At 39.6% G+C, this 27,800-nt stretch overlaps 1 protein-coding gene across 2 annotated transcripts in view; it reads right to left on the minus strand.

Annotated features, from left to right (window-relative positions):
- LOC137645932 (structural maintenance of chromosomes protein 5-like) overlaps positions 1–27,800 on the minus strand; it is a 208,316-nt gene that overhangs the window by 87,001 nt on the left and 93,515 nt on the right. For both annotated transcript variants that reach the window (XM_068378994.1, XM_068378996.1), the window contains 7 exons: positions 24,253–24,378; positions 22,694–22,899; positions 13,427–13,593; positions 13,152–13,302; positions 12,383–12,499; positions 6,067–6,175; positions 2,338–2,508 (listed from right to left, as the gene is read on the minus strand). In XM_068378994.1, the coding sequence (XP_068235095.1) occupies positions 2,338–2,508; positions 6,067–6,175; positions 12,383–12,499; positions 13,152–13,302; positions 13,427–13,593; positions 22,694–22,899; positions 24,253–24,378 (1,047 nt within the window). The remainder of the gene's footprint in view (positions 1–2,337; positions 2,509–6,066; positions 6,176–12,382; positions 12,500–13,151; positions 13,303–13,426; positions 13,594–22,693; positions 22,900–24,252; positions 24,379–27,800) is intronic.

Raw genomic sequence — 27,800 nt, forward strand, 5'->3', positions numbered from 1 at the left:
CTGTTGTTGTTGCAGGTGCAACAATTCCTCCACAGTCAACTCGGTAGAATGGCTTTCTACAAGCTCATCAATATCATCCTTGTCGACCTCAAGCCCCAAACTCCTGCCCATGACAACAATTTCCTCAACGACATCAGTGTCATCAGAAATTACAGGGGTAGCAGTGCTTGGACCCGCCTCTGGTTGGAAACCTTCAAACTCCCTCTCTGTGACACATGATGGCCACAGCTTACGCCAGGCAGAGTTCAATGTCCTATAGGTCACACCTCGCCAAGCTTGGTCAATCATGTTAACAGAGTTGAGGATGCTGAAGTGTTCCTTCCAGAATTCCTTTAGGGTCAACTTCGTGTCACTGGTCACTTCAAAACACTTTCTGAAAAGGGCCTTGGTATAGAGTTTTTTGAAGTTTGAAATGACCTGTTGGTCCATGGGCTGGAGTATGGGAGTAGTATTGGGGGGCAAGAATTTGATTTTGATAAAGCTGTATTCTTCTTTCAAGTCATCCTCGAGACCTGGAGGATGTGCAGGAGCATTGTCCATAACCAGAAGACATTTCATTGGCAAGCTCTTTTCAATGAGGTAAGCCTTAACCTGGGGGGCAAACACTTCGTTTATCCACTCAGTAAAGAATTGTCTTGTGACCCAAGATTTAGTGTTCGAGCGCCACATAACTGGTAGTGCACTTTTACAAATATTATTTCGTTTGAACACCCGGGGGTTGTCCGAGTGGTACACTAACAAGGGTTTGATCTTGCAATCGCCACTTGCATTTGCACACAGCAACAATGTTAGCCTATCTTTCATTGGCTTGTGACCTGGCATCTTCGTCTCGTCCTTGGTAATGTACGTATTGGCTGGCATTTTCTTCCAAAATAACCCAGTCTCATCACAATTAAAGACTTGTTGTGCGATCAAATTTTGTTCATTTATGTACCGATCGAATTCCCCCACGTATTTATCGGCTGCAATTTGATCCGAACTAGCTGCCTCCCCATGCCTAGTAACACGATGAATACCTGTTCTATTACGAAACTTTTCAAACCAACCCCTGCTCGCTTTAAATGTAAATGAATCACTTTCACTGGTACTCGGACTTTTCTTCACTAATTCTTCATAGATATGCAACGCTTTTTCACAAATGAACGCTTCACTAACACTTTCCCCGGCCAACTGTTTTTCTTTAATAAATATTAAAAGCAACTTTTCCATCTCCTCAATCACTTGTGGCCTTTGCTTAGTTACCGCCGTAACTCCCGTTGCAACATTCGCCTTCTTAATCATTTCTTTATGCTTTAAAAACGTAGAAATGGTCGACTTCGCCATTCCGTATTCTACCGCTAAATCGGACACTCGTACACCATTCTCATATTTCGCTATAATTTCCTTCTTCAACTCGATCGTTGTTCGCACTGTTTTCCTCTTCTCCTTCCCCTTAACACTCATTACTTTCTTGGGACTCATTATGAAAGCTAAAAAAGCAATTAAAAGCACTGAAAATCACTAAATCACAACGAATGCTGATCGCGCGTTGTCTGAGTGACGCTCTCGAGAGAACTGATGCTTCCCGAACAAGCGAGAGTGGCCGAGATGGCGCGATCATCACAAAGCCCATGCGGTCGTCACGTGTTCGGCTGGTCGAGTACCGAATTTTTGGTCGAGCACCGCAGCAAAAATTTCTCGAAAATTTTGGTCGAACTCCGAATTGTTCGAGTATAGAGTCGTTCGACTACCGAGGTATCACTGTACTTGAAAAGACAATAGATTTGATACGTTTTGTGGTGCGTGAATCTCACTTTGATCAGCTTCGCAGATATTGAAAATTTATTTTTGAAAACTAGCGACCGCATAAATTTGGAATCGCTCAATTCGAACATGAATAATTCGGAACCATACTATAAGTTGAAATTTCAAGATCTTGTCTACGAATGACCTTTTGTCTTTTCTATCATCTTGCTACTGTATTTTGTAATTTGCAGTTACGTATATGTGAATGCTTTCCTTTATTTGGTATCACATAACCAATGATAAGGGACAAATGTATACAGTACCAACATATATACCAATATCCAATTATTTCTAAAACAATCGCTATTCCATTAGTGCTGGTAACAGATGACATTATTCATTGCTTTACTTAACCACATGAGCTACAAAGATACTTCAAGAAGTTAAGCATAATGGTCAATCTTCTCTTATTGCTTGCAAGGCAACTTTACTACATTCTTGGGGAGTTAAAGTGAATCGTCTAATAATAAGAGAAGGACTTAAACAATTTCCTGAAATATCAGTTTGTTTTGGGAATAATTGCCTTGAAGGAATCCAAAAATAATACAATACCTGTAATGCTTTCAATTTTTCTCCTTTTTGATCAATTATTTCTTTCATATTTTTTATATAAAGTCCTTTTGACTTCATTTCACCCATTAATTTGAAGTAATCTGGAAGAGCAGTACCATCAATCATTTCTTCAACCTCCTTCAAACAATTTAGTCTTGATTTAAAAATTCTCTGAAATAAAAAATAAATTTAAATGATTTCTGAAAATATTCATAAATTTTAGTCTGTTTATTTCACAAAAATCTAAACTACGTTCCAAAACGTGACAATTTTATTGAAATTCTACATTAATGTGAGTTCTCAAAATTTTTTGAAATTTCAGTAAATTATTCAACATTTCATCTCAAAGCTAAATTAACCAAAAACTATGTGTGATTTAAGCTATAACCTCTGGCGAGTAAGTTATTTCTAGAAACTAACCCATTACCTAAAGGCCATTCATCCCCTTCAACCACAATGAAGTAAACAAATAATTTTCACACCAATTTAATTCAAAATCTGCTAATGACTGCAGTGAACTAAATGAATTTGAGCATCTCACTGGGTTTGTGATGTCATGTTAGTGGATTGATCACCAAGCAGACCTGCACCTTGCATAGAAACCTTAAATATGGCAATTGAATTTCATCCTGATCACTCATCTTTAATTTAGTGCTAGAAATTAGTACTCTAAAAGAACCGCATAATTGTATTTGTTTTGTAAGCTTCTTTGTTATTATTTTTTCTCTCTAAAATCCTTATACAAGGGGTTAACTACTGCAGTTTAATTGTTCAGTGGTTACTTTCCTCTAGGTAAGGGTGGAAGAGACTCTTCAGCTATGGTAAGCAGCTCTTCTAGGAGAAGGACACTCCAAAATCAAACCGTTGTTCTCTAGTCTTCGGGTAGTGCATGGCCCCTGTACCATGGTCTTCCACTGTCTTGTGTTAGAGTTCTCTTGCTTGAAGGTACATTCGGGCACACTTTCCTATCTAATTTCTCTTCTTCTTGTTTTGTCAAAATTTTTATATTTTATATAGGAAATATTTGTTTTGGTGTTGTTGCGGTTCTTGGGATATTTTGTTTTTCCTTTCCTCACTGGGCTGTTTTCCCTGTTGGGGGCCCTGGGCTTGTAGTGTTCTGCTTTTTCCAACTGGGGTTGTAGCTTAGCAAGTAATAATAATAATAATAGAGCCCTTGGGCTTGTAGCATTCTGCTTTTTTGACTAGGGGTGTAGCTTAGTTAGTAATAATAATACAGTAATGATATGCACATACTCTACACTGAAACATCGGGTGTAACTACAATCCAAACACCCTTAAGGATATTCCCTTTGTAAATATTCACTTAGCAAATGTACTTTTACTTTAATATACAGTTCAACATTACATTAAAATCTTATGCTGGCATATCAATATCCCACCTCTCTCTTATATACATACTGTATATGCATTTCTATGTGCAGTACTATGTTAATCTATTGAATATAAAAGTTACAAGTACTGTATCCTATATATTGACTTGGTAATCAGATGATACTCTCCTGTATGATACTAATAACAATAATAGTAAAAGAGTAACGAAGAAACAAACATATCTTCATAGTCAACATCTATTCAGCGCTCATGTTATATAGTACCCATACTATAAAAATATTACCAATAAAAATCATTAAGAGGATGTAATATACTAAACAGATCTATATATTATTATGTAATATTTGAGAATCTAAAAAACATGATATAATTATTGTAATGCAGTATATGATCAGCAATATATGAAAAAATTCCAATATTCTCTCTCTGAAATAAAAAAAATTGATATTTAATCATTCTTAATTTATCATAGGCTAAGTAATTTTCATTTAAATAAATTATGTTACTTGACATTGAAAAATTAATTTACATAAAGGTTCAAATTTTATATTTTTTTTTGACAAAAAAAAATTATATATATATACACATATATATATATATATATATATATATATATATATATATATATATATATAAATATCATAAAATAACTGGTAATACTGTATGTTCACCTCTTTTCTACAAAGTTTTTTGTCATGGAAATTAATTAAACACCTCACAGTGAAACCAAAATTATATTTTAATTTACGGCAGTTCACTTGTAAAGTTAATGACTCCGACTATGTCAATATCCAAATGATTTCTTCAAGTTGAAACTTTTTTTCATTGGTAAATGACTGAGAATAAATTTCATGTAAAATTTTATGCAGTAAATTTGTCAATACAAAATCTGCATTAAATTCAAATAACACATATAGAATATGGTAGGAAATATTAAATTAAGGAAAATAAGGATGCTAATGAATAAGGGAATAATTACAACATGGAAAAAGGAATAAACATAGACTGAAATGAACATTAAAAACCATTAAATAAAAGAAATGAAAAGGAAATAGAAAAAACGGAAAAGGTGAGGAACCTTTTAGCCTTTGGAATTAAACAAAATTAATAGATAAAATATAGTTACAAAAACTGAATAAGTTGGAAGAAGGATATGGAATTAGAAAGGGAATAAGGGAGGAAAATAAGGATACTGAGTAAGGAATAAAACTAGACTGAAACAGCAAAAAGTGCATGAATAAAAGAAAAGAAATGGAAATAGAAAGAGGGAAGAATGTTAGAAACCTTTTAGCCTTAGGATAACATTCACTTTACCTAAAACACAATTTTCCAGTAGCCCACTCTACTGAGCAGTGACGTAATAGTGCATGGTGTGAAAACCTTGCCTGGTAGTAGTTTAGCAGACAATAAAAGAACCCAGAGTAGTAGATTAGCAGCCAATAAAAGAACCCAGAGTAGCAGTTTAGCAGCCAATAAAAGAACCCAGAGTAGTAGTTTAGCGGCCAATAAAAGAACCCAGAGTAGTAGTTTAGCAGCCAATAAAAGAACCCAGAGTAATAGTTTAGCGGCCAATAAAAGAACCCAGAGTAGTAGTTTAGCAGCCAATAAAAGAACCAATAGTAGTTTAGCAGTCATTAAAAGAACCCAGAGTAGTAGTTTAGCAGCCAATAAAAGAACCCAGAGTAGTAGTATAGCAGCCATTAAAAGAACCCAGAGTAGTAGTTTAGCAGCCAATAAAAGAACCCAGAGTAGTAGTATAGCAGCCATTAAAAGAACCCAGAGTAGTAGTATAGCAGCCAATAAAAGAACCCAGAGTAGTAGTTTAGCAGCTAATAAAAGAACCAATGGTAGTTTAGCAGCCAATAAAAGAACCCAGAAAGATAACATGAGATGGCACAATAGGTCAAAGGTCTAGTTGACCCGTACAACTTAAAGGGATTGCATTTTTTTTACCTGGGAGACAGCTAAGGGGAGGGGGGGGGGCACGTTGTGTCTTTATGGATAGCTACCATGCAATGTTCGGAAGTTTTTTCTTTAATCACAATTGAAATCTATTTCCTACTTTGAAGAAATATTACACAAATGTTGGGGAAGAGTCATTAAAAGGACAGTCTTAGGATCCAACGCCCACATTATTTTGTACATTCACTCTTATTCCGTATCAGCAGTTAACAATAATATCAATGATTACATAAGCAATAAGTTTTATACATTTCTAAGGTAGTAACATAATTCCTAGGTAGAGAAAAATTCAGACATAATCTACAATTCTATGAACACCTCTGTATGATTTTGTTCACTGTCCCTTTTTATTTTATCATAAAAGGTATCATTAACCATTAAATCTGGAAACATACAACTTCAAAAGGAACTTACTATCAATTTATTCTGCATCTGGTTTTCCTCCACTACTTCATCAAATTTTTGGGTTTCACATTTCTTGATTTGAGCTTTTTTGGCAGTTATTCTTTTCTGCAACTGAATCCTGAAAATTCCAGAAAAACCAAATGATTCTCCACAGCATATTGTGATTTTTAGGGGAAATATCAATGAATAAAAATAGAATCCACAATCTAAACGAAAGTATGCATAATACTTAAGGATAGTTGTGTGCATATACATGTACACAACCACACATATAGTATATATATATACTGTATATATAAAATCCGGCAAAATCTTCCACCATCACCAATCTACACTGGGCAACGTGGTGATGAAAACTGACCAAACTCAACATATGAATTGACATGTCTGAGGCCTTAGTTCAGCAGTGGACTTGAAATAGCTGTATTTATTTGTGTGTATGTATATATGTATGTACATGTAATATATATATATATATATATATATATATATATATATATATATATATATATATATATATATATATATATATATATATATATATATATACACACACAGGTAGGCCATCACTAATACAGCAACTTTGATACCGGGAGGGTGTCGGATTATCCATTGTTCCAGCTTATCCATATATTATAGGTAGTCGTCTATTTACGACAGATATAGGTACCGAGGTGCATCGTAAGTCGAGAAAAGTGAAGTTTCCGTCAGTTTATTATGATGAGTCATGATTCAGCAATCATCTAGGTCATATTTTATCAATAATTTCCTACTGTAAATCATTATTAAATATTCTTGTTTATTAGGATATCATATGCATCAAAGCATTTTTTTTATTCTATTTTCCCATTTCGAAAGAATTTTAAAGATCAAGAATTACTTGATATTGTACTTACTTTTAGTTATGATCAGCTGATCTGAAGGTCTCGCTACCTTATTGAAAGAGTGCGGACATACGAGTGGCGTAATTTACATGTATGTATAATTTCTTAATTTATTCGAAATATCTTCATGATAAATATTACATCAGCACTAATATGTTACAGGATATCACAGTCTTCATACAGTTCGTTTATAGCCCTCATAATTAGTTATCATTCAAACACCTTCTCACTCTTTCTGTGTGTTTGTGTGTGACAATGTGTGTGCGGGCGTGTACGGGTAGTTCAGTTTTAAAGCTCCATATAGTATTTAATTATCTAATCATTATTAGGCCTTCATATTTCATTAGGCATTATTGTGGTTTATTGAAGCATGTTTGTGTTATATTTTTCTATTTCTTGAGCATTTCAATAATCATCAATTAATTTTGGAAGGCATCAGCTGATCTCAAGGTAACACTACCATATTGCGATTATGCGCTCATACAGTACGAATAACGCAAAGTTGTTTAAATAATCTTCTTAACTTTTCCGAAATCTCCCTCCATCCCCAATAATACTGTTAAATCTTCATATTTCTTTAGACATTATTAGAAAGGATAAAATTAATATGAGTATTGCATAAACAATACTTGGTAAAATATCTATTGCTGTAAAAGCTAACTTGTTCACAGATGCGTTCGTTTGTTCGTTATGATCGGTGATGAAACTTAAAAGAAAGGAGTGGTTGTAGTTTAATGTTGTGTTTAACAAAAGCATGAAATAAAATTGTCTTTATTTATTCTATTTTGGATTTTTAAGTACAGTATACAACAAAAGCTAGCCTATGCACAGATGGTTTTGTAATTCATTCAAATTTGACTTAATTTTCGACCTCGTCTTATATGCACTGAATTGTACGGTATGTTTCCGCTTGTGTAATGTGCAGTTAAACTTTTTTCAACACTGAAATGAGGGTGCATCTTATTATTTGTTTACATTGGAAACAGCAATGTCAATCGGTCAGTACTGAAAATAATTGAGAAACAGTACCGCCAACCAAGTGGCCAGCAGCGAAAATAATACAGGTTAACTGATGTTTCAAGATTATAGATTGCCGGATTAGCGATGATCAACCTATATGTATGTATGTATGTATGTATATACTGTATATATATATGGCCGCGGGGGCATAAAAAACAATTAGAATAGCCCCAACGTATCCCTCAGTGTCGTAAGAGGCGACTAAAAGGGACGGGACGAGGGGGCTGGGAACCCCCTCTCCTGTATCATAATCCTGTAAGACATCTAAGAGGTGGAACTGGGGGGAGAGTGACTGCTCCCCGCACTCTAGTTTTGGGGCGTTTGAATGTGCGTGGACGTAGTACGATAGAAAGTAAAAGATGTGAGATTGGAAGTATGTTTAGGAATAGAAGGATGGATATCTTGGCTTTGTGTGAGACAAAGATAAAAGGGAAAGGTGAAGTGATGTTTGGTGAAATGTCTGGTAGAGTGTCTGGGATTGAAAAGGTAAGAGCAAGAGAAGGTGTGGTTTTATTGCTGAGTGAATAGATGACAGGTAAAGTAGTGGAATGGAAGGAGATATCATATAGGTTAATGTGGGTAAGGTTTAGGTTGGGTAGGAAATGTTGGGCTTTTGTCAGTGCCTATGGGCCAGGTTGTGAGAAAAGTGAAGAAGAGCGGAATGAGTTCTGGAATGAATTAACTAGGTGTGTAGAAGGACTGGGTAGAAGGAATTATGTAGTTGTCATGGGTGACTTAAATGCTAGAGTGGGCGCTGGAGAGGTAGAAGGTGTCATTAAGAAGTATGGCGTACCAGATGAAAATGAGAGTGGTGAGAGACTGGTAGATATGTGTGTTGAGCAAGAGATGGTTAAGTTCTAGCTTTTTCAAAAAGAAAGATAAAAACAAGTATACATGGGTAAGAGTAGCAAATGGAAGAGTGGTAGAAAGGGCGTTGATGGATTATGTGTCAGGAAAAGAGGGCTTTTGAAGAATGGCTGCACAGTAATAGTGTAGAGAAGTATGAAAGATATAGAGAGAAAAATGTGGAAGTAAAACGCAAGTAAGTGAGGCAAAGAGGGCAGCTAACCTGAGGTGGGATCAGGGATTAGGTCATTCAAATGAAGAGAATAATAAGTTTTGGAAAAAAGTGAAGAGAGTAAGGAAGGCTGGTTCAAGAATTGAAGAGACAGCGAAAGATGGAAATGGAAGGTTGTTAAAAGGAGAGGAGGCAAGGAAAAGGTGGGAGGAATATTTTGAAAGTTTACTGAATGTTGAGGATAATAAGGAGGCAGATATAATTGCTGTTGCAGGTGTTGATGTGCCAGTGATGGGAGATGAGAATGAGAGAGAGGTTACGAGAGGAAGTGAGGAGAGGGGTGCAGGACAACTCAACACCGCCGACTCAACGCCAGAACACCTCGACACCGGGACAACTATAAAACACACACACACACACACACACATATATATATATATATATATATATATATATATATATATATATATATATATATAATATATATATATATATTGGTCAAATCCTATTAAATTAGCTTCGGCATTCTTTGTCTCGCACAATAGCTTTCCGTAAACACCATGGAGAGTTCCCAGCCCCGTATTCTTCGCCCAGAAGAAAGAAAAATGGCATACAATGTGTATCAGTTTCTTAATATGGGAAAAGGATAATGTAATTGACCAAGCAATCAAACGTATCACAGATGCAACCAACATATAAAAAACGGCTTTGTTTCAGATTTGCAAGGAAAATAGGGCCGAGGCTATTAAGCATACTGATAACATTATAAGGGAAGACATGAAAAATGACGACTGTCTTAACGAATTCATTGAATCTTTTGTGATAGAACTAACTTCATCTGACAGAAAGTCACCATAACCACGTTTGATAACTGAACCTTTGTTGTACAAAATTTTTGTCCATTAATTAAATAAATTCTAAAACAATACAATCATCAATGTAAATATACTTTATTAAACTTAGTAAATTAAATACTTTGTAAAGAATCTTGTCTTTTAATAATCAATAAGAATTGAGAAATGAATTTATTTGATATCAAAATTAAGATTATTTCTGTTAGTGTAATAATCTTTTTATAACAATTTTGCTCTGTTATGTAAGAAAGTTTCAACTTTGTTGTCACCAAGTGGTTGAAAACCAAAATAGTGAAGGAAACCATTTAAAGAGAGTATCAAATTAAAGGATTATATTCTTAGACCGGTCAAATCCAGGTGACTGACTTGTTAGCTAGCCCTTTTTTTCTTTTCTTGGCTCGCCCATGGATTAAAACTGTCAAGCCAGGTGTGCTTTAAAAATGATCCAAGAGTTTGGGATAAAGAAGTTATTCCATTGTTCATTAAAAAGAGACAAGAAAACCAAGCGTATGTATATATCTATCTATCTATCTATCTATCTATGTGTATATATATATATATATATATATATATATATATATATATATATATATATATATATATATATATGTGTGTGTGTGTGTGTGTGTGTGTTCTATAGATTTATGGTTGTCCTAGTGTTGAGTTGTCCCGGTGTCGCGTTGAGTTAGCGGTGTTGAGTTGTCCCTTTCCGGAGGAGAGCACTAGATGAAACGAGAGTAGGAAAAGCATCTGGTATGGATGGTGTGAGAGCTGAGATGTTGAAAGAAGGGGGTGTGACTGTACTTGAATGGTTGGTGAGATTGTTTAATGTGTGTTTTGTGTTGTCAATGGTACCAGTAGATTGGGTTTGTGCGTGTAGTGTACCACTATATAAGGGTAAGGGAGATGTGCATGAGGGTTGTAATTCAAGAGGTATTAGATTGTAGAGTGTAGTTGGAAAATCATATGGTAGAATACTGATTAATAGGATTAAGGATAATACAGAAAATGCAATCTTAGAAGTACAGAGTGGTTTTAGAAGAGGTAGGGGTTGTATGAATCAGATTTTTACAGTTAGGCAGATATGCGAGAAATATTTAGCAAAAGGTTGCGTTTATGGATCTGGAGAAAGCATATGATAGAGTTGATAGGGAAGCAATGTGGAAGGTTATATGGAGTTGGTGGAAGGTTGTTGCAAGCAGTGAAAAGTTTCTACAAAGGTAGTAAAGCATGTGTTAGGATAGGAAATGAAGCGAGCAATTGGTTTCCAGTGAGAGTGGGGCTCAGACAGGGTTGTGTGATGTCGCCGTGGTTGTTTAACTTGTAAGTTGATGGAGTGGTGAGAGAGGTGAATGCCCGAGTGCTTGGACGAGGATTGAAACTGGTAGACGAGAATGACCATGAATGGGAGGTAAATCCGTTGTTGTTTGTGGACGATACAGTACTGGTTGCAGACGCGGAAGAGAAGCCTGGCCGATTAGTGACAGAATTTGGAAGGGTGTGTGAGAGAAAGAAGTTGAAAGTTAATGTGGGTAAGAGTAAGGTTATGAGATGTACGAGAAGGGAAGGTGGTGCAAGGTTGAATGTCATGTTGAATGGAGAGTTACTTGAGGAGGTGGATCAGTTTAAGTACTTTGGGTCTGTTGTTGCAGCAAATGGTGGAGTGGAAGCAGATGTACGTCAGAGAGTGAATGAAGGTTGTAAAGTGTTGGGGGCAGTTAAGGGAGTAGTAAAAAATAGAGGGTTGGGCATGAATGTACAGAGAGTTCTATATGAGAAAGTGATTGTACCAAATGTGATGTATGGATTGGAGTTGTGGGGAATGAAAGTGATGGAGAGACAGAAATTGAATGTGTTTGAGATGAAGTGTCTAGGGAGTATGGCTGGTGTATCTCGAGTATATAGGGTTAGGAACGAAGTGGTGAGGGAGAGAACGGGTGTAAGAAATGATTTAGCGGCAAGAGTGGATATGAATGTGTTGAGGTGGTTTGGCCATGTTGAGAGAATGGAAAATGGCTGTCTTCTAAAGAAGGTGATGAATGCAAGAGTTGATGGGAGAAGTACAAGAGGAAGGCCAAGGTTTGGGTGGATGGATGGTGTGAAGAAAGCTCTGGGTGATAGGAGGATAGATGTGAGAGAGGCAAGAGAGCATGCTAGAAATAGGAATGAATGGCGAGCGATTGTGACGCAGTTCCGGTAGGCCCTGCTGCTTCCTCCGGTGCCTTAGATGACCGCGGAGGTAGCAGCAGTAGGAGATTCAGCATTATGAAGCTTCATCTGTGGTGGATAATGTGGGAGGTTGGGCTTTGGCACCCTAGCAGTACCAGCTGAACTCGGTTGAGTCCCTGGTTAGGCTAGAGGAACGTAGAGAGTAGAGGTCCCCTTTTTTGTTTTGTTTCATTTGTTGATGTCGGCTACCCCCCAAAATTGGGGGAAGTGCCTTTGGTATATGTATGTATATTACATTAGTGATACATAACTAGTTACAGTCTAAATAAAATACAGTTCTTCAATAAAAACTGTTACAAAGCACAGAACCAAGTACTAACCGTGATTGTTCCCGGGACAAGTAACCTTGTTTATCATTTCTCCATGCCGACAATTTTGAACCAAGGTCGTTTTCTTGTGTTTTCAGTGCTTCAATACTTTTGTCAATTATTTTATTTCTGGAAAAAAGGCAGTATTACATTGGATATCAAATAAACTTCATGGCTTTGTGGAGACAATTCTTTTCAAAACTACTGTATTATACAGTATATTGTATATGCTTTCATTAAAGCATAAAAGTATAACATAAAATGGGTGGCAACTTTTCATAGCAAGTCGTTTCAACAATCCCTTGACATGATTAGGTTAATTTACTTAATTGAACTCTACTTGGTAGTCATTATGCTTAAATCATAGAAGCTATCAATTTACTAGAATACAGAATTCTACCCCTCTCTCCCATGATATTAATATTTCTAGTAAAACATTATAATGTACTGTACTGTACAATATTATCATCATAGTACAGTAACTTGCATTTCTGAAATGAAACATACATTATAGGTACAATTAAATTAATCAAGGATATATTTAAGAGTACTGAAAAAAGAGGGCCAACAATATAACAAATAAAATGAATTCTTTTAATACATGGATAACACTAAAATAATAATGGTTTTGTTTTGTATTACTCTGTATACATTACATCATTAATCTTGTAGGCCTAGCCTCCACTCTCATAAAAATTCAAGGCTAATCTATCAAATATGACCCATTTACAAGGTGATACTATTTATAAAGTATACTTTAAAGAGTAAATTGAAATTTTACCTTTCCTCACACTTTCCCATCCCTTCTTCACAATCACTAATGAGCTTGTTGTCATAAATTATCTTAAGAAGTGATCCTTCACGGACTGTAGAACTCTCTGTAATACGCTCATTATCATAGCGTGAATGACTACGCAATACTCTCAATTTACCTGAAAGAAAAACATGGATCAGCAGTCAATTGAAAAACTTGAAAACTCGATCAGAAATAAACATAAACAAAAAATTCACTCAAATCTCATTGTTACAACACAACTAAATGTAATTAAAACTTACCCATGAAAAAGAGAGCAATATTATCTGGCAGATTATTATAGGTGGTTTTCAGTTCATCTTTCCTTGCAATTGGTATTGAATGAATCTTATACTGCTTGTGTAAGTAACTAAGTATAGCAGGTGGTGCATCTATCACATCTGACATGTAAGTGTCAAATCCCCAGTGTCTGCAATAAACATGAAATTAATCAATATGAAAATTCATTATTTCTTACTCACATGATGTTCACACTGTTTAGTTCTCAAAAGGAAACTCAATAACGTTAACCAGCCCAAAAACAAAATATCACAAATTTTAAGTAATTTGTATTTTTCCTAACATCCTTACCTCGAACTACTTTCTTAGGAGTACCTGGAATCTCCTCTCATCCGACCAGAGTTTTGTGCAGTTTACCCTACTTCCGTTTTCTGTGAAGGCTAACCTCAGGCGGAAGGATACGTGCCCTGAGGCTAGGCCCGGGTCAGGGAGCGTGCTAGCTTGGGTCTCGACCCTCAGTAAGTTCTTGGTTGTTTAATTACTTAAAGGGTCAGGAAGACACTCGGGGACGGAAGGGCGAGCCATTACCCGAAAGTAGTTCGAGGTAAGTATGTTAGGAAAAATACAAATTACTTAAAATTTGTGATTTGTTCCAACACGGAAACTTACCTCGAACTACTTTCTTAGGAGACTTACACTTTAGGAGGTGGGAGTGTCCTTCTTGACCCCTAGATCTAGCTAAGCAGGATGCAATGGAACCTAGATAGGGGGCTAGGTTCAGAGACGGTCAGAAAACGAAACGTAGGGGAAAACTACACAAAGAGCTCATGTTAGTGTCTAAGTATCTTACCTGTGCAAGAATTCCTCGAAAACGTGTCTTTTGATGATGTTGTGACTTGAGGTCTTGTGCAGGCTCTACCTGAGTCTATCTCCAAGGGAAAGAGGGGGAAGGAAGAACAAAGGGGTTTTTAAGGAAACGAACCTGTGTCTCTTGGTCTTACTACCCACGATTGTACCTGGGGCTACACCGTTAAATCGCTTGGAGAGCGGAGATGACTGTTCCTATAAAGAACTCGTCTAGGGACTTTCTTGAGCATTCCTTCAGGTAGTGCGTTGTGAAGGTAGACTGGTTAGACTAGGTGCCTGCTCTTAGGATCTGCGCCAATGCCATGTTCCCTTCGAAAGCTAGGGAGGTACGAATGTCATGGGGCCTGGGTTTTCCCGGCAGGGGAACGCCCGCACTGCTATTGGCCCTGATAATCCCCTGTCTTAGCCAGAAGGAGATAGTGTTCTTCGAAACCGACTTTTTCACTGTAGCTGTGGAGACGAAAAGGCTCTTGATACCAGGACGGAGATTAGAAGTCCTCTCCAGGTATTTCCTTATAGCTCTGACAGGACACAACTTCAAGTTCTCCGGATTGTCCGAACGAGGAATTGCTGGTATTGAGAAGCCCTCAAACCTGGGATCCCAAACTGATGGATTCTGGGTATTAGCCACAAAAGTCGGGACGAACTTGAGGGAAATCTCATCTTCGCGTGTGAGACCTTGATAATCCCCTGTCTTAGCCAGAAGGAGATAGTGTTCTTCGAAACCGACTTTTTCACTGTAGCTGTGGAGACGAAAAGGCTCTTGATACCAGGACGGAGATTAGAAGTCCTCTCCAGGTATTTCCTTATAGCTCTGACAGGACACAACTTCAAGTTCTCCGGATTGTCCGAACGAGGAATTGCTGGTATTGAGAAGCCCTCAAACCTGGGATCCCAAACTGATGGATTCTGGGTATTAGCCACAAAAGTCGGGACGAACTTGAGGGAAATCTCACGCCAACCCTTCGCGTGTGAGACCTTGTAAGACAGCCCGTGAATCTCACCCACTCTCTTAGCTGATACCAGTGCCAACAGGAAGATAGTCTTGAGGGTGAGGTCCCTGTCCACTATGTCTTTCAGGGGTTCGAACGGGGGTTCACTTAACATCTTCAGGACCCTCGCCACATCCCACTGCGGCACCCTGATGGCTTGAGAGGAACATGCTTGTTCAAAGCTCTTGATGAGCATTGAGATATGTCTCGAGGAACCCAGATCGATGCCCTTCAGTAGGAAGACTTGGCCTAAAGCTGCACGGACTCCTTTGATGGCCAGGATAGACATACCGACTACATCCCTGAGATGTACCAGGAAGTCCGCAATGTCCGGAATAGAGGCCCTCAACGGCTTGATGTTTCTGGAGGAGCACCACTTCGTAAAGGTGGTCCCTAGCCTGGTACACCGCTGCCGATGAACGCCTCAGATATCCCGACATCCTTTCGGCTGTTCTAGCTGAATAGCCTTCCTTCCTCAGGAGATGCTCGATAACCTCCTCGCGTGAAGGCGGAGGGATCGAGGATTGTCGTGGACCCTTTGGAAGTGGGGTTGCCGCAGCAGGTCTGGCCTGTCTGGAGGAGGCCACGGGGGAAGACACGCTAGTTCTTTTAGGTCGGCGAACCACTCTCTCTCCGGCCACCAGGGCACTACCAAAGTCATCTTTAGGTTGTGGGCCGTCCTCACCCTGTTGAGCACCTGTCTGAGCAACGTGAAAGGGGGAAAGGCGTATACGTCCAGATTGTCCCGCCGGTGTTGGAAGGCGTCCTCCAACGCCCCTTTTGGGTCTGGGACAGGAGAACAGAATACGGGGAGTTGTGCGTTCAGTCTTGTTGCGAAGAGATCCATCACTGGCGAACCCCATTTCTGGATGATGAGCTTGGCTACCTCTGAGTGCAGGGACCACTCGGTTCCCACCACTTGACCCATCCTATTGAGTCCGTCGGACAGGACGTTTCTTTTCCCTGGAATGAACCTCGCTGCGATCGTGATCTGTTCTGTCGTGGCCAAATCCAGAAGTTCCAACGTGAGATCGCACAGCTTCCTCGATTTCAGTCCCTGCTTCTTTATGTATGCTACTACTGTGGCGTTGTCGCACATCAACACCACAGTGTTTCCCCGTAGAAGGTTGGTGAACTGTAGGCACGCCTTTCGAACCGCCATCATCTCTAGGATGTTTATGTGTTGTGCCTTTTCTTCCTCCGTCCAACTGCCTCTTGCTGACCTTCCGAGGAGATGGGCACCCCATCCCTCCTTGGAAGCGTCTGAGAAGAGAAGCATTTCGGGGGGGCTCAGCTGCGAAGGGCATCCCCTTGAGGGTGTTTGTCCGGTCTTGCCACCACACTAGGAGTTCTTCCGTTTCCGGGAGAACTGGAACCACCTTGTGGGGGATATCCGTCTGATTCCAGAGTCCCTTCAGGTTCCAATGGACATTCCTGAGCTTGAGTCTCCCCTGGGGAACCAGTTTCTCCAATGACACGAGGTGACCTATTAACCTCTGCCAGTCCTTTGCTCTCCTGGGTTGTCCCGCCAAGAAGGGGAGGAGGATTTGGTCCAAGTTGGTCAGCCTCTCTTCCGACGGAAAGGCTCTCACTAAACGGGAATCCAGGACCATCCCTAGATAAGTCATCCTGGTGGAGGGTGACAGATGAGACTTCTCCAGGTTGATGGTGATGCCCAGAATCTTGCAGAACTGCAGAAGCTTCGCGCCTTGATCCCTCAAAACTTCCTCTGAGGATGAAAGGAGCAACCAGTCGTCTAAGTAACGAATCAGGCGGATGCCCCATTCGTGAGCCCACACTGAGACTGTCGCGAAGACCTGAGGCGCTGTGGATAGTCCGAAGCAGAGGGACCTGAACTGCAAGGTCTGGGCACCTCACTTCACCCGAAGATACTTCCTGCTGGAGGGGTGAACTGGGATTTAAAAATAAGCGTCCTTGAGGTCTATGGACATCATGAAGTCCCCTTCCTTCAAGGACTCTAGGACCGACTTCGGGGTGTCCATCTTGAAGTCGGTTTTGCACACAAACTTGTTGAGAGCCGAGAGGTCTATGACCAGTCTCCAACCTCCCGTTGCTTTCTCCACCAGGAAGAGCCGACTGTAGAAGCCCGGGCCCGGGGCCCGTACTGTTTCCATTGCTCCCTTCGCCAACATCGTGGAAACTTCCTCTTGTAAGGCTGTTCTCTTCAAGGGGTCCTTGGGAGCCAACCACTCTGCCCGAATGGCCGGGATCAGGGGCGGAGGTTCTGCCAGAAACGGTAGCCTGTACCCCTCCTTCAACACTGTTACTGTCCACGGGTCTGCTCCGTGGTTTTTCCATGCTTGCCAAAAAAGTCTAAGGCATCCCCCTACCTGAGGCTTGGGCAGGAGTAGGGGGCCTCTCTCCCTATCTTCTCCTGGAGGAACGACCTGTACGCCCCCTCCTGGAGGCCGAAAAGGAAGTTCTAAAGGAGGCTGGGGCTGATGCTGCTCCCCTATGGGAGGGCTGAGACGGCTGTGACCAAGGAGCAGCTGGGGAGTCTCTCCTGTGCTGGCTAGACGAAGCTCGAGGAGTAGCAGGACCATCGGACGCGGGCCTCCTGTGGATGGGCCTCCTCGGTGCTTGAGGTCTAGGAACACTCACCTCCTTCCTCTTCAAGACCTTCTCCATGATTTCCTCTGCCTCTTCAGGAGAAAGAGGACGTCTTCCCATAGGGGCAGGCTTCTCAGGGCCCTCGCTTCCCTGTCCGGTATCCTCCTCAACAGCTTGCTCAGGACAGTGTCTCTCCTCCTGAGTACCCAGTTGGCTGATTGGGCTAGGGACTGGTAGGACAAGAACTTTAATGCTCTACCTCCCGAGATAATTAGCTCCTTCAGGAGAGCCTGATTCCCCGGAACTGAAAGGTCGTAGGAGGATTGAACACTTACGAAAGTGGAGGCCCACCAGTCTAGCCAAGAGGCGACGTTCGCTAGGTCTTTTGCCATCTCCTCCATCATAGTTGCCTCTGACTGGGAGAAGCAGATTGGGACTGATGAGGCTCTGTCTTCCTGGGCCCCTTGGCCTAAAACTTCGAGGGAGGGTTCCAACTTGCAGGCCCCTGGACGTTGACCCTCTGGAAGGTAGAATTTACTCTGGGACCTCAGTCCCTGGAGCAACTTCGAGGAGCTCTGAGACTTGGGGGCCTCTGCATTGCCAGACACAATCTTGTTGACGTGAGCTCTACCGAGCCTCACGTCTCTGGCCACTGGAAGAGCCAACGGAGCCCTCCGCTGGGCAGGGGCCTCCATTAGTATATTGAGGCTAGAGCGCCAGGGATCCTCGTCGGAGGGTTCAGGCACCTCAATGCGATGGTGTCGTCTAATGAGGCCTGTCACCCTCCTGTAAGCCGAGTCCTTCGCTGGGGCGCCCTCCATGTCGTCGTCGATGTCCTCCGTCTGGTGGCCTACTTCTCTAGAGGGAATCCCACAGACGGATGCCTCCGCGTAAGGCTCTGGACGCAGGACGGGCATTGCCGTGGCGGCGAGGGCCTCCGTCCTCTGGCTGTCCTTAGTCATGGAGGACGCGGCTTCCGTGGACTTGCCCGACGGAGGAAGCCGTCTCTCCTTCTCCAGGCTCCGTGGTGCCACTTTCGTGGGCGCGACTCCCTCCGCTGGGCGGATTAACTCGGAACCCTCGCGGTCTTACGCCTGTCAGAAGAGGTCCGCGAGGCCGGGTCCCTCCGTGGTTCTAGCTTGTGGCTGGAGGAAAACCTTCCTGGAGACTTGTCTCTGGGTCGCCAGCCTGAAGTGCTCAGGACCGAAGTAAGGTCCACGAGCTTACTGCGGGGGATGACCACCCATTCCTCCTCTGGTGATCTGCTCCTCCTGAATTTTCTCCTAGGAGACCTGGAGCGCCTCCTCCCATGTCGAGACCTGGAACGTGACCGAGAACGGGAGTGCCTCCTCCGGGATCTCTCACGCTTCCGCCGGGACTTCCTCCGGTTTTCTCCTTCCGAGGAATAGGAGGTTGTAGCAACCGATGAATTGGAGGACTCTTCATAACCCGTCCGAGGGGCCGGGGCCTGGAGAGTGGTCGTCTGAACAGCTTGCTGTCCTACGGAGGTCGCGGGCTGCAGGAACACTTCCGGTACTGACTAAGGCGGTTCTAGGGGAGAGCGTGGAAGCTCTACGTTGGAGAACCAGGATCCGGGGCCTTCCTCCAACCTCAACGGGGGCGCCTTCAGCTGCGGAGGTACCTGAAAAACATGCCCATGATGCGAGCGAAGAGACAGGGACAGTTTTACTCCAAATGGGATCATCCGAAGAGACGTGACCCGCGTGCACCAGGGCATCGTCTCTAGGACCCCCACTAAACTCACCTTCAGGCCCCCCACTTGGATGGAAAGATGCTGCTACCCCACTATCATGGATAACAGACTCTTGGGGAAGAACCTCTGGCTTCTTCCCCGCAACAAACTTACCTCGTCCCCTACTCTGGGTAGGGGAAGGTGGAAGGGAAACCCTACTCGGCGGTCCTTCTGGAGACGTAAAGGGCGAAGAGGTGCTAGCCTTCTTGGGCGACAGCTTGGCAGACTTCTTTTTCTTGGTACTGAATCGTACCCACTGGACCTCACTCCAAGAAACGCACTCCGGAGACGTGTCCGACGGAGAACACACTCTACCCTTGCACGAAGAGCACAAGGAATGAGGATCTACCTCCGGCTTAGAAAGAAACGCACCACACGACTTCCCAGCTCTAGGCCCAGGACAACGGCAGGGATGCTCCATCACGCACTATCGCAACACCGCAAGACACAGGAACGCAGCGGGAAAAGGTAATAAGGACAAGGATAACACATGAGAACACAAGGGAAGGGTTAGGTTAACACACTGAGACACAAAGGGATAGCACAGGGATACCACGTTGGAACCATGCGGGACACAATGGAGTCGGGGACACAAAGAATCGCACTGAGATAAGGAGAGCGTCGAAATGATATCACAACGCGACCAGAGAACTTACTGAGGGTCGAGACCCAAGCTAGCACGCTCCCTGACCCGGGCCTAGCCTCAGGGTACGTATCCTTCCGCCTGAGGTTAGCCTTCACAGAAAACGGAAGTAGGGTAAACTACACAAAACTCTGGTCGGATGAGAGGAGATTCCAGGTACTCCTAAGAAAGTAGTTCAAGGTAAGTTTCTGTGTTGGAACAAATCTAACGTTTTCTTCCCTTCAAGAGGTGGCCCAGCGAGGCGACATCTGATGACTGCCACACCTATTCTATTCAGTCTCGAAGTAATATCAGGTATTCTATATTCTAGACATCAATAATTGATGGGGAGAGTGGTTATGCATATGAACATCAAACGGCTATAAAACTAATAAATTTTATCATCAAAATTCCACTTATTTCTATGAATCTCCCCCAATGTTCATATTACTGATTCATACACTGATGGAGGTGGGTCATGAAGGATAGAGATAAGAAATTTGAAGTCCTAAATAATACTAATTTTATACACCAGACTCACCTCCAAGTCTACTGCCTCGATATCAAATCATAACAACTAAGCTTATAACTAAATGCTCCAAATTGTATTTCTAAATACCTCTAAGACTACAGTAATTAAATTCATCTATTAATAAAATCAAAGGAAACCTAACTTTTACTTCAATCCTCACTAACTGCTAAGGCACTTAAGGCCAGTAATTTTGATAAGAAAACCATGATTCTTTAAGAGAAAGTTTAACAAATATTAATTCGGTATGCCTAACTGCAGTTACAACTCTTTCCAAAAAAGATTTTCACAAAATTTAACCTACGAAATTACAATCTTAACATCATTCACTCTACCCTTCAAGACCTTTCTCTAACATAGATCCCACTGCTTGAGCCTCGGTTACCCATCTTTTAACCAGAAGAAATATGGCATCTGCACAAAGGACGATAAGACAACTTAACTCCACAAAAAATTAGGAACATTACCACTAGTGTCTGCAGTTTTTGTCAAATAATATTTAACAGCACTCAACTGGCTAAAGAGATGTATTCTCTAATGCAGTTGTAACTTCCTTTTCCAAACTTGGAATTTGAAAATTTGTGGTAAACTTTTTGTCTTAAAATTATTCTCAACTCTAAAATTAGACAAAAGCAATAAGATCCTCTCATGTTTTCCAAAACTTACCAAACAAGACAGAGCTTGTAGGTCACTAATGCCTTTAGCTGACAATAATGCCTAGAGAAATGTTTCAGCAGTAAATATTTTCCGAAGGTTCCTAACATGAAACTTTTAAAAATGTAATACATCTAGGATTCCAAAATATTCATCTGATTACTGGAGGTTTTACAATAACAAAGACCGAAATACATCTTCAATAATACCAGAAACAGATTAATCCAAAGTTAAATGTTTGAATGCACTATGAATCATGGCTCTAAAACCCTAATAGAAGAAATGGTCAGCTTACATTCAAGAAAAATTTATCCAAGTATGGTTAAGCCTCATAAACAAAATCTTCTAGTCAAATTAGTACATGATATGTCAGGTCAAAGCAAGTATTCTTATAATAATGTTAGCACTGAATGCTGGGAAAGGAGATGAGATCTTGTGTGGACAGATTTTTTCATAAACAAAAGGGAAAACAAAATTTTACAATATTATATCCTACCTAGTCCGAGTTACCAACTCAGTTCTTGACTTGTACTAATCAAAATGAACATTCTATTAACTTAAATATGTTTATTAGTGGAATGCTTCTAAACCCTAAAATAACAAACTACAGGCTCTGGAAAAAACATAATCTCTGAAAACACTTAGTAGTGTTTCCAAAATACAAGGGTTTGGAATGTAATGTAATTCAAACTTGTCTTGTCATGAAATAATTTACCACTAGCTGAATCATGGCAAATGGGGGAAACTGTACCAATCTGGTTTCAGCTAGTCCTGTACCACGGCATCCACTTCTCATACAAGAGGACCTGGAGCTGGTGCACAAAAAACTTCTTTTTAATTGTCTAGAGATGTTGCAAACATAACTACATTTTAGTTGTCTCCACTCAGTCCAAACCACAAAGAAAACTTTCAGAAGAGGATACCACTCCAAATATTCACATTAGGATAAAATGATACTAAACTGACAGACATGGTAGAAGTGAAGCCCCAGAAGCAAAAGATTATGTAATTAAATTCTTATCAACAAAATAATAATCTACATTAAAGATGAATTATTCTCCCCTCGGAGGTCTTACTAGAAAGTAAATTTTGGAATCTGTTCCATTCGTAAGTTGTGACCAACACTTGGACGTTACATTTTTTAGCATTGTCTGATCATTATCAACAATCAGGGTATATTCCCTTAGTGAAGACTAATTGCATTTCTGTACCAAAGCAATAGTCAAAGAAATAAGGGAGTAAACATATCTATACATAGGGGGAGAAAACTACTTTACATAAAAATGTCATGTTCTTTCTTACCTTATCATATTCAAGGGAAAAGGTGACTTGTAAGATGACAAATCAGAAGGAGCAGAATGTATAATATTCACTCTCAACTTCATTCTGTCCATCATTGATTTGAATTTGTTCATGTCTTCTTTATCATGGAAAACAAAGGCTATCAAATCATTGAAGCTGATGGTACTCTCCACAACATCAGCAAATGCCGAGTCTCTTAAATTTATCTGAAACAGAAAATATAATAAAACACAATACTATAAAACTCTAGTAAAAGCTGGAAACATGAATTAAGGTGACAGATCAAAACTTCCAAGATCTAAAACTGGAGGTTAACAGAGCCATTACTTCCGTTAATTCCTTACATACACACATACAGTTTCAAAAATTAAAATTTTGTCTTCCATTATTCTTTATTTTAGGATAAATCCTTTTTTTTCAATAATATTCTTCACTTTACTTAATGGCCAGAGGTTTTGCTTGAATATTAGTTTGCTTAGCTTCGTAAAATTGTTGTAACATGCCTCAGTTGGTCACAAATGAATATGAATTTGAGTCTTCAAAGCAATTAGTTATCCCAAGTGCCACTGAATGTCCTTTGTTTTGTCCATGTTGGTGATTTGGTGAAAAAAAAAAAAAAAATATTTTTGACTTTTCTGGACTGGCTTTCCCCTGCATCCAATATTTGACTTTCAACTCTAATTTGAACTCTTACGGTTCTTTGTGAGCGTACAATTATACTCATAAGTGATGGTACTGTGTACTTTCATTATCAATCACACGTGAAAAGAATAAGTTCTATTTTTTTATATACTCAATAATTATTAGCAAATCAGCACACATACTGTATCATGAATATATATACAGGTAGTTATCGACTTACAACCTCTGCAACTTATGACTGTTCGACTTTACGACCATTTCTTTATTGTGTTGACGACACGAGTATGTTGGAAATAATACACTGATAGGAAAAATGAACTGATTTATCTTGGCATTTTAGTATTTTCTTTTATTGATAATATACAGTATCCATTTTCATCAAAAAAATATATTTAGTTTTAATATCTGTGGAGTTCATATCATATGTCTGGTGACGTCATATTACCGGCGGAAAGCAAGCGGGCAATAGAATGATTTCCTTCCAATAGGCTAAAGATAAGTGTTAGTATTCCCATTATCAAAATAGCAAGTAATGATACAAAGTATTGGTGTGTCTGTATCGGTTGTTAGGAGTACTACATAGCGATTCTACACTAGTTTAATTTCAATCAATATTTATGCAAAGATAGTAGAGTAATAGGACATACATTTTCTTGGAAATATATTTCATTTTACATTATAAAAATCAAATACTTTTTCTTTCTAAGTTACTACTTTCTTTCATTTCTTGCAAGAGAGAGAGACAGAGGCATTTGGCTCCTAGACTTTATACTGTACATAGAAGCATACACACTAGAACACATATGTATACATGCATATACACCCGCACACACATATAGTGTGTGTACACATACAGTACATATTGCAGTATGTAGATCTCTAATATATCTAAATTTGACAATAAAAATAAAACTTACCAATATGCAAATAGGCATATAAAAAGGAGAAGTAAACTGTCCACTATTATCTTCAAGCCATTTTGCTGCTTTGTAAGCATCAACACTCTTCTTTCGCAAAAGTTCAAATCGTTGTTGTCTTACATCCTGAAACACAAAAATAGTTGATAAATTTAAAGAAAGCAACAAAAAAGTTTACATAATTTACTTTATTACCATTACAACCAATAACTCCAATACATTGCGCCAAAGAGGACCTACATAAGGTTCCACCAAACATCCTTTTTTTCTTGCTCTATCAGATAGACCGTTAAGGTGTCCATGTACAGACCTGTCTTTCACTGTAATTAATTCAGGGTGTAAAAGGAAGAGCCTCTCCAAACATACACAACAGCCCAGTCACGAATCTTTCACATAAATATTAGACATTTATGATTTCACTTAAAGTTTATGTATTTCATTATACCATATAATGCAGTTTATCTGTCAATTCTTTACATAGAAGAATGGTCTGAAGTAAAACAGATTCTAAGGCTTTTGACCCTGCTCGTGACAAATCTTTGTAGAGCATTATAATCCTCAAGATCTTCCATAGTTACATACTGAGATATTGCACTAGACCAATGATAAAGCTATGAACAGGTTTGGATTACAGTGAACCCTCGCTACTTCGCGGTTCGACCATCGCGGATTCACCACTTCGCGGATTTTTTCCATAACCCATATATATACAGTAATATATATATATATATATATATATATATGTATGCATGTATTTATGTATATATGTAGGTATGTATATGTGTATACATATAAATATATATATATATATATATATATACACACACACACACATTTATATATATATATATATATATATATATATATATATATATATATATATACATACATATATATATATATATATATATATATATATATATATATATATATATATATATATCTAAAGTAGGAAGATGTGATGTAGTTCTAAGGGAAAAGTATGGGAAATATGTCTGGGTAATAAGCAAAGCTCTACCTCCAGTTTGTTTCTACATTATGATCAGAGATAAATGTAAACAAAACATTGGTTGCCATTTTTTATCGTGCTTTTTAGCATGTTTAGGAAATGCATGATATAAAATCGCCTTTAATATTTGTGCCTGTTTTAGTTTAGGGTACTGTAGTACATGCTTTAAGTGTTCTTTACATTAAAGGGTAGTTTGTTAACAGTACTACGTACAAGGGAAGGTTTTAAAAGTCTGAATATACATGTTGAATAAATAAGTAAATATGGTGTCACTACTTCGCGGATTTTCACCTATCGCGGCCGCGACTGGAACCTATCTACCGCGATAAACGAGGGTTCACTGTATAGATACAGTTGCTATTTCCATGTCCATCATTTCTGTGCCTGAAAACAGAGGAGAATACGGATACGTCCTTTGTTTGGGTGGACAGCACTAAGTTAGCCAACTTCATATATTTCTCTGCTCAGACAGGGCCAGAGGTGGTAACCCTGGGGGCCTGTTAGCTCCAAGAGAATTCTCCGATGCTGAAACCTGCATGTTAAATAAGTTTAGGTGAAAAAATATAGCTAGAAAAATACAAATCTTGTATGTATTACTATATCAATTTTTCTTTTTAAACTGATTTTCAGTTAATTTTTTTTTTAATATTTTCTATTTGTTGAGCCTTTTGTCCATATTCCTTCATCTCATGACCCCTTTCTTGGTTTTTACAGATTAATGTTGCCCTGCACCCACCAGGGATCAGATTTTAGGATTAGAATTAAACTGAATCACAATCTTTAGTGTACGGTTCCTGAGTCCTGCCTTGTTATTCGAAACAACTCTGATATTAATTAGTTTTAGTAATGGTTGTGTATCCTTTAAAAGCGACAAGGACTCTAACCTTGAATGGACATACATTGCGACTGTCATCAGTAGGTGTTGGTAACATAGGCCAGATGGCTGTAAATATTCTCATCTCTTCCCTGCCCTCGGAAAGGTTTGTAGCAACTTCTCGTATTATATGAAGGTCGGAGGTAGATATTGCCCCGATTGATAAGGTATGTGTGATGGGACAAGGAAGTCTTCCAGTAGACATTTTAGACAATATAGGAAGAGACTTGTCAGGGGTTGCCAGGTGAAGGGTGCATTGGTGTTTTACAGGTAGTGTAAAGATTTCAAGCTTGTGATCAGATGAGATAAATTTTTGTGCAAAATCAACGTCACAAACTTAACGCCTTTGTTAAACCAGACTGAAGTGTCTTCCAAGATTTAAAAGGAATAATCGTAGTTTGCTTTACTAAGAGTGACTAATGCCTGCCTGGAAGAGGCTATATAATTTATCCTGGAGCTCTTTTGAACACATCTGCTCCTGTGTAGCTACGAGTGTGTGTTATCAGTCTTATCCATGACTGACCTTTCCCAGTCATAGTATAATTGCCTCTTTTCATATAGTGACACAATTGTTCCAGTATTAGGGTCACATATTTGTCCCCAGAAACAAGGGACCTTATCGTCGTAGAGAAACAAGTTTCAACCGGAGGCAAACTTAAATTGATGTCAATGTCCAAACTTGTTATCTGTGTATGCAGATCATGGTCTATAATGTTGCGGGGTTCTCCTTAGCTTGAAGCTTTCTTCTGTCTACCTTTACCGAAGAGGCTCTGTCTTGATGTTAACGCTTACAGCATAGGTTACACATCTAGATCCCGATGGGATGGTAATTTGAAGAAAGACTTTTGTATTTCATATCTTTTTTAATGTGTGACTTGCTGAATAACTTGTTCCTGGTGGTTTTGTATTAATATAGGAGAGACCAAAAAGTGAATGTTTTTTTTTTGTCAAATCTTTCATTTTTAATCTAGTTATTCATGGTCAAGTTCATTCAATATTGAAGACCTGTATTTTCTCATCATGGTATCATTATTTTTTTTTTTTAAATGAAATTATTCTTAAATAATCTTTTTTTCAATGTACTTCCTCCCAGAGGGTGATTAACGTTCCAACCCATATAATTGCATACTTTATTATTTATTCCCTCTCCTAATGTTTAATTAACTTGAAATAAAGAAACATCTTACCTAGACAGCAATAAAGGACCTCAGATCTCCCATGCTCTGTTTCTGGTGAGTTGAAAGCAAAGAATAAACGTGATTGACCTCATTTGGAGTCTACCAGCCGTCCCATGCTACTACTCTTTATTTAAGACACGTTGCAATGAACAGCTGAGAAGTAAACTTGAGAAAAAAATAATAGGGAAGTTCTAAGGTTAAGGTTCTAGCTGGGTATCCTTGCCCAGTATAAAATCAAGGGGTGGTGCCCAGTGCGGAGTTCTTCTTTACTGTTTACCTTTCGCCAAGATCTCTGGGCAATCAGGATCTTCCAATAAGGCTATCTCGGTACGGGGGGAAGTGACAGGCTCAACTTTAAGGTCCCTCTGGGAACGAGGAGATACTTTCACAGTTCTGACTGGAGACACTTCTAAACTTAATCATCTTATCCTATAATCCGAAAATTATGAAAAACTAAAGGGAAGTTCTCGCCGCATAAAATGAGATT

This window comes from Palaemon carinicauda, chromosome 8 (genome assembly GCF_036898095.1).
Source record: "Palaemon carinicauda isolate YSFRI2023 chromosome 8, ASM3689809v2, whole genome shotgun sequence".
NCBI classification, from domain to species: Eukaryota; Metazoa; Arthropoda; class Malacostraca; order Decapoda; family Palaemonidae; genus Palaemon; species Palaemon carinicauda.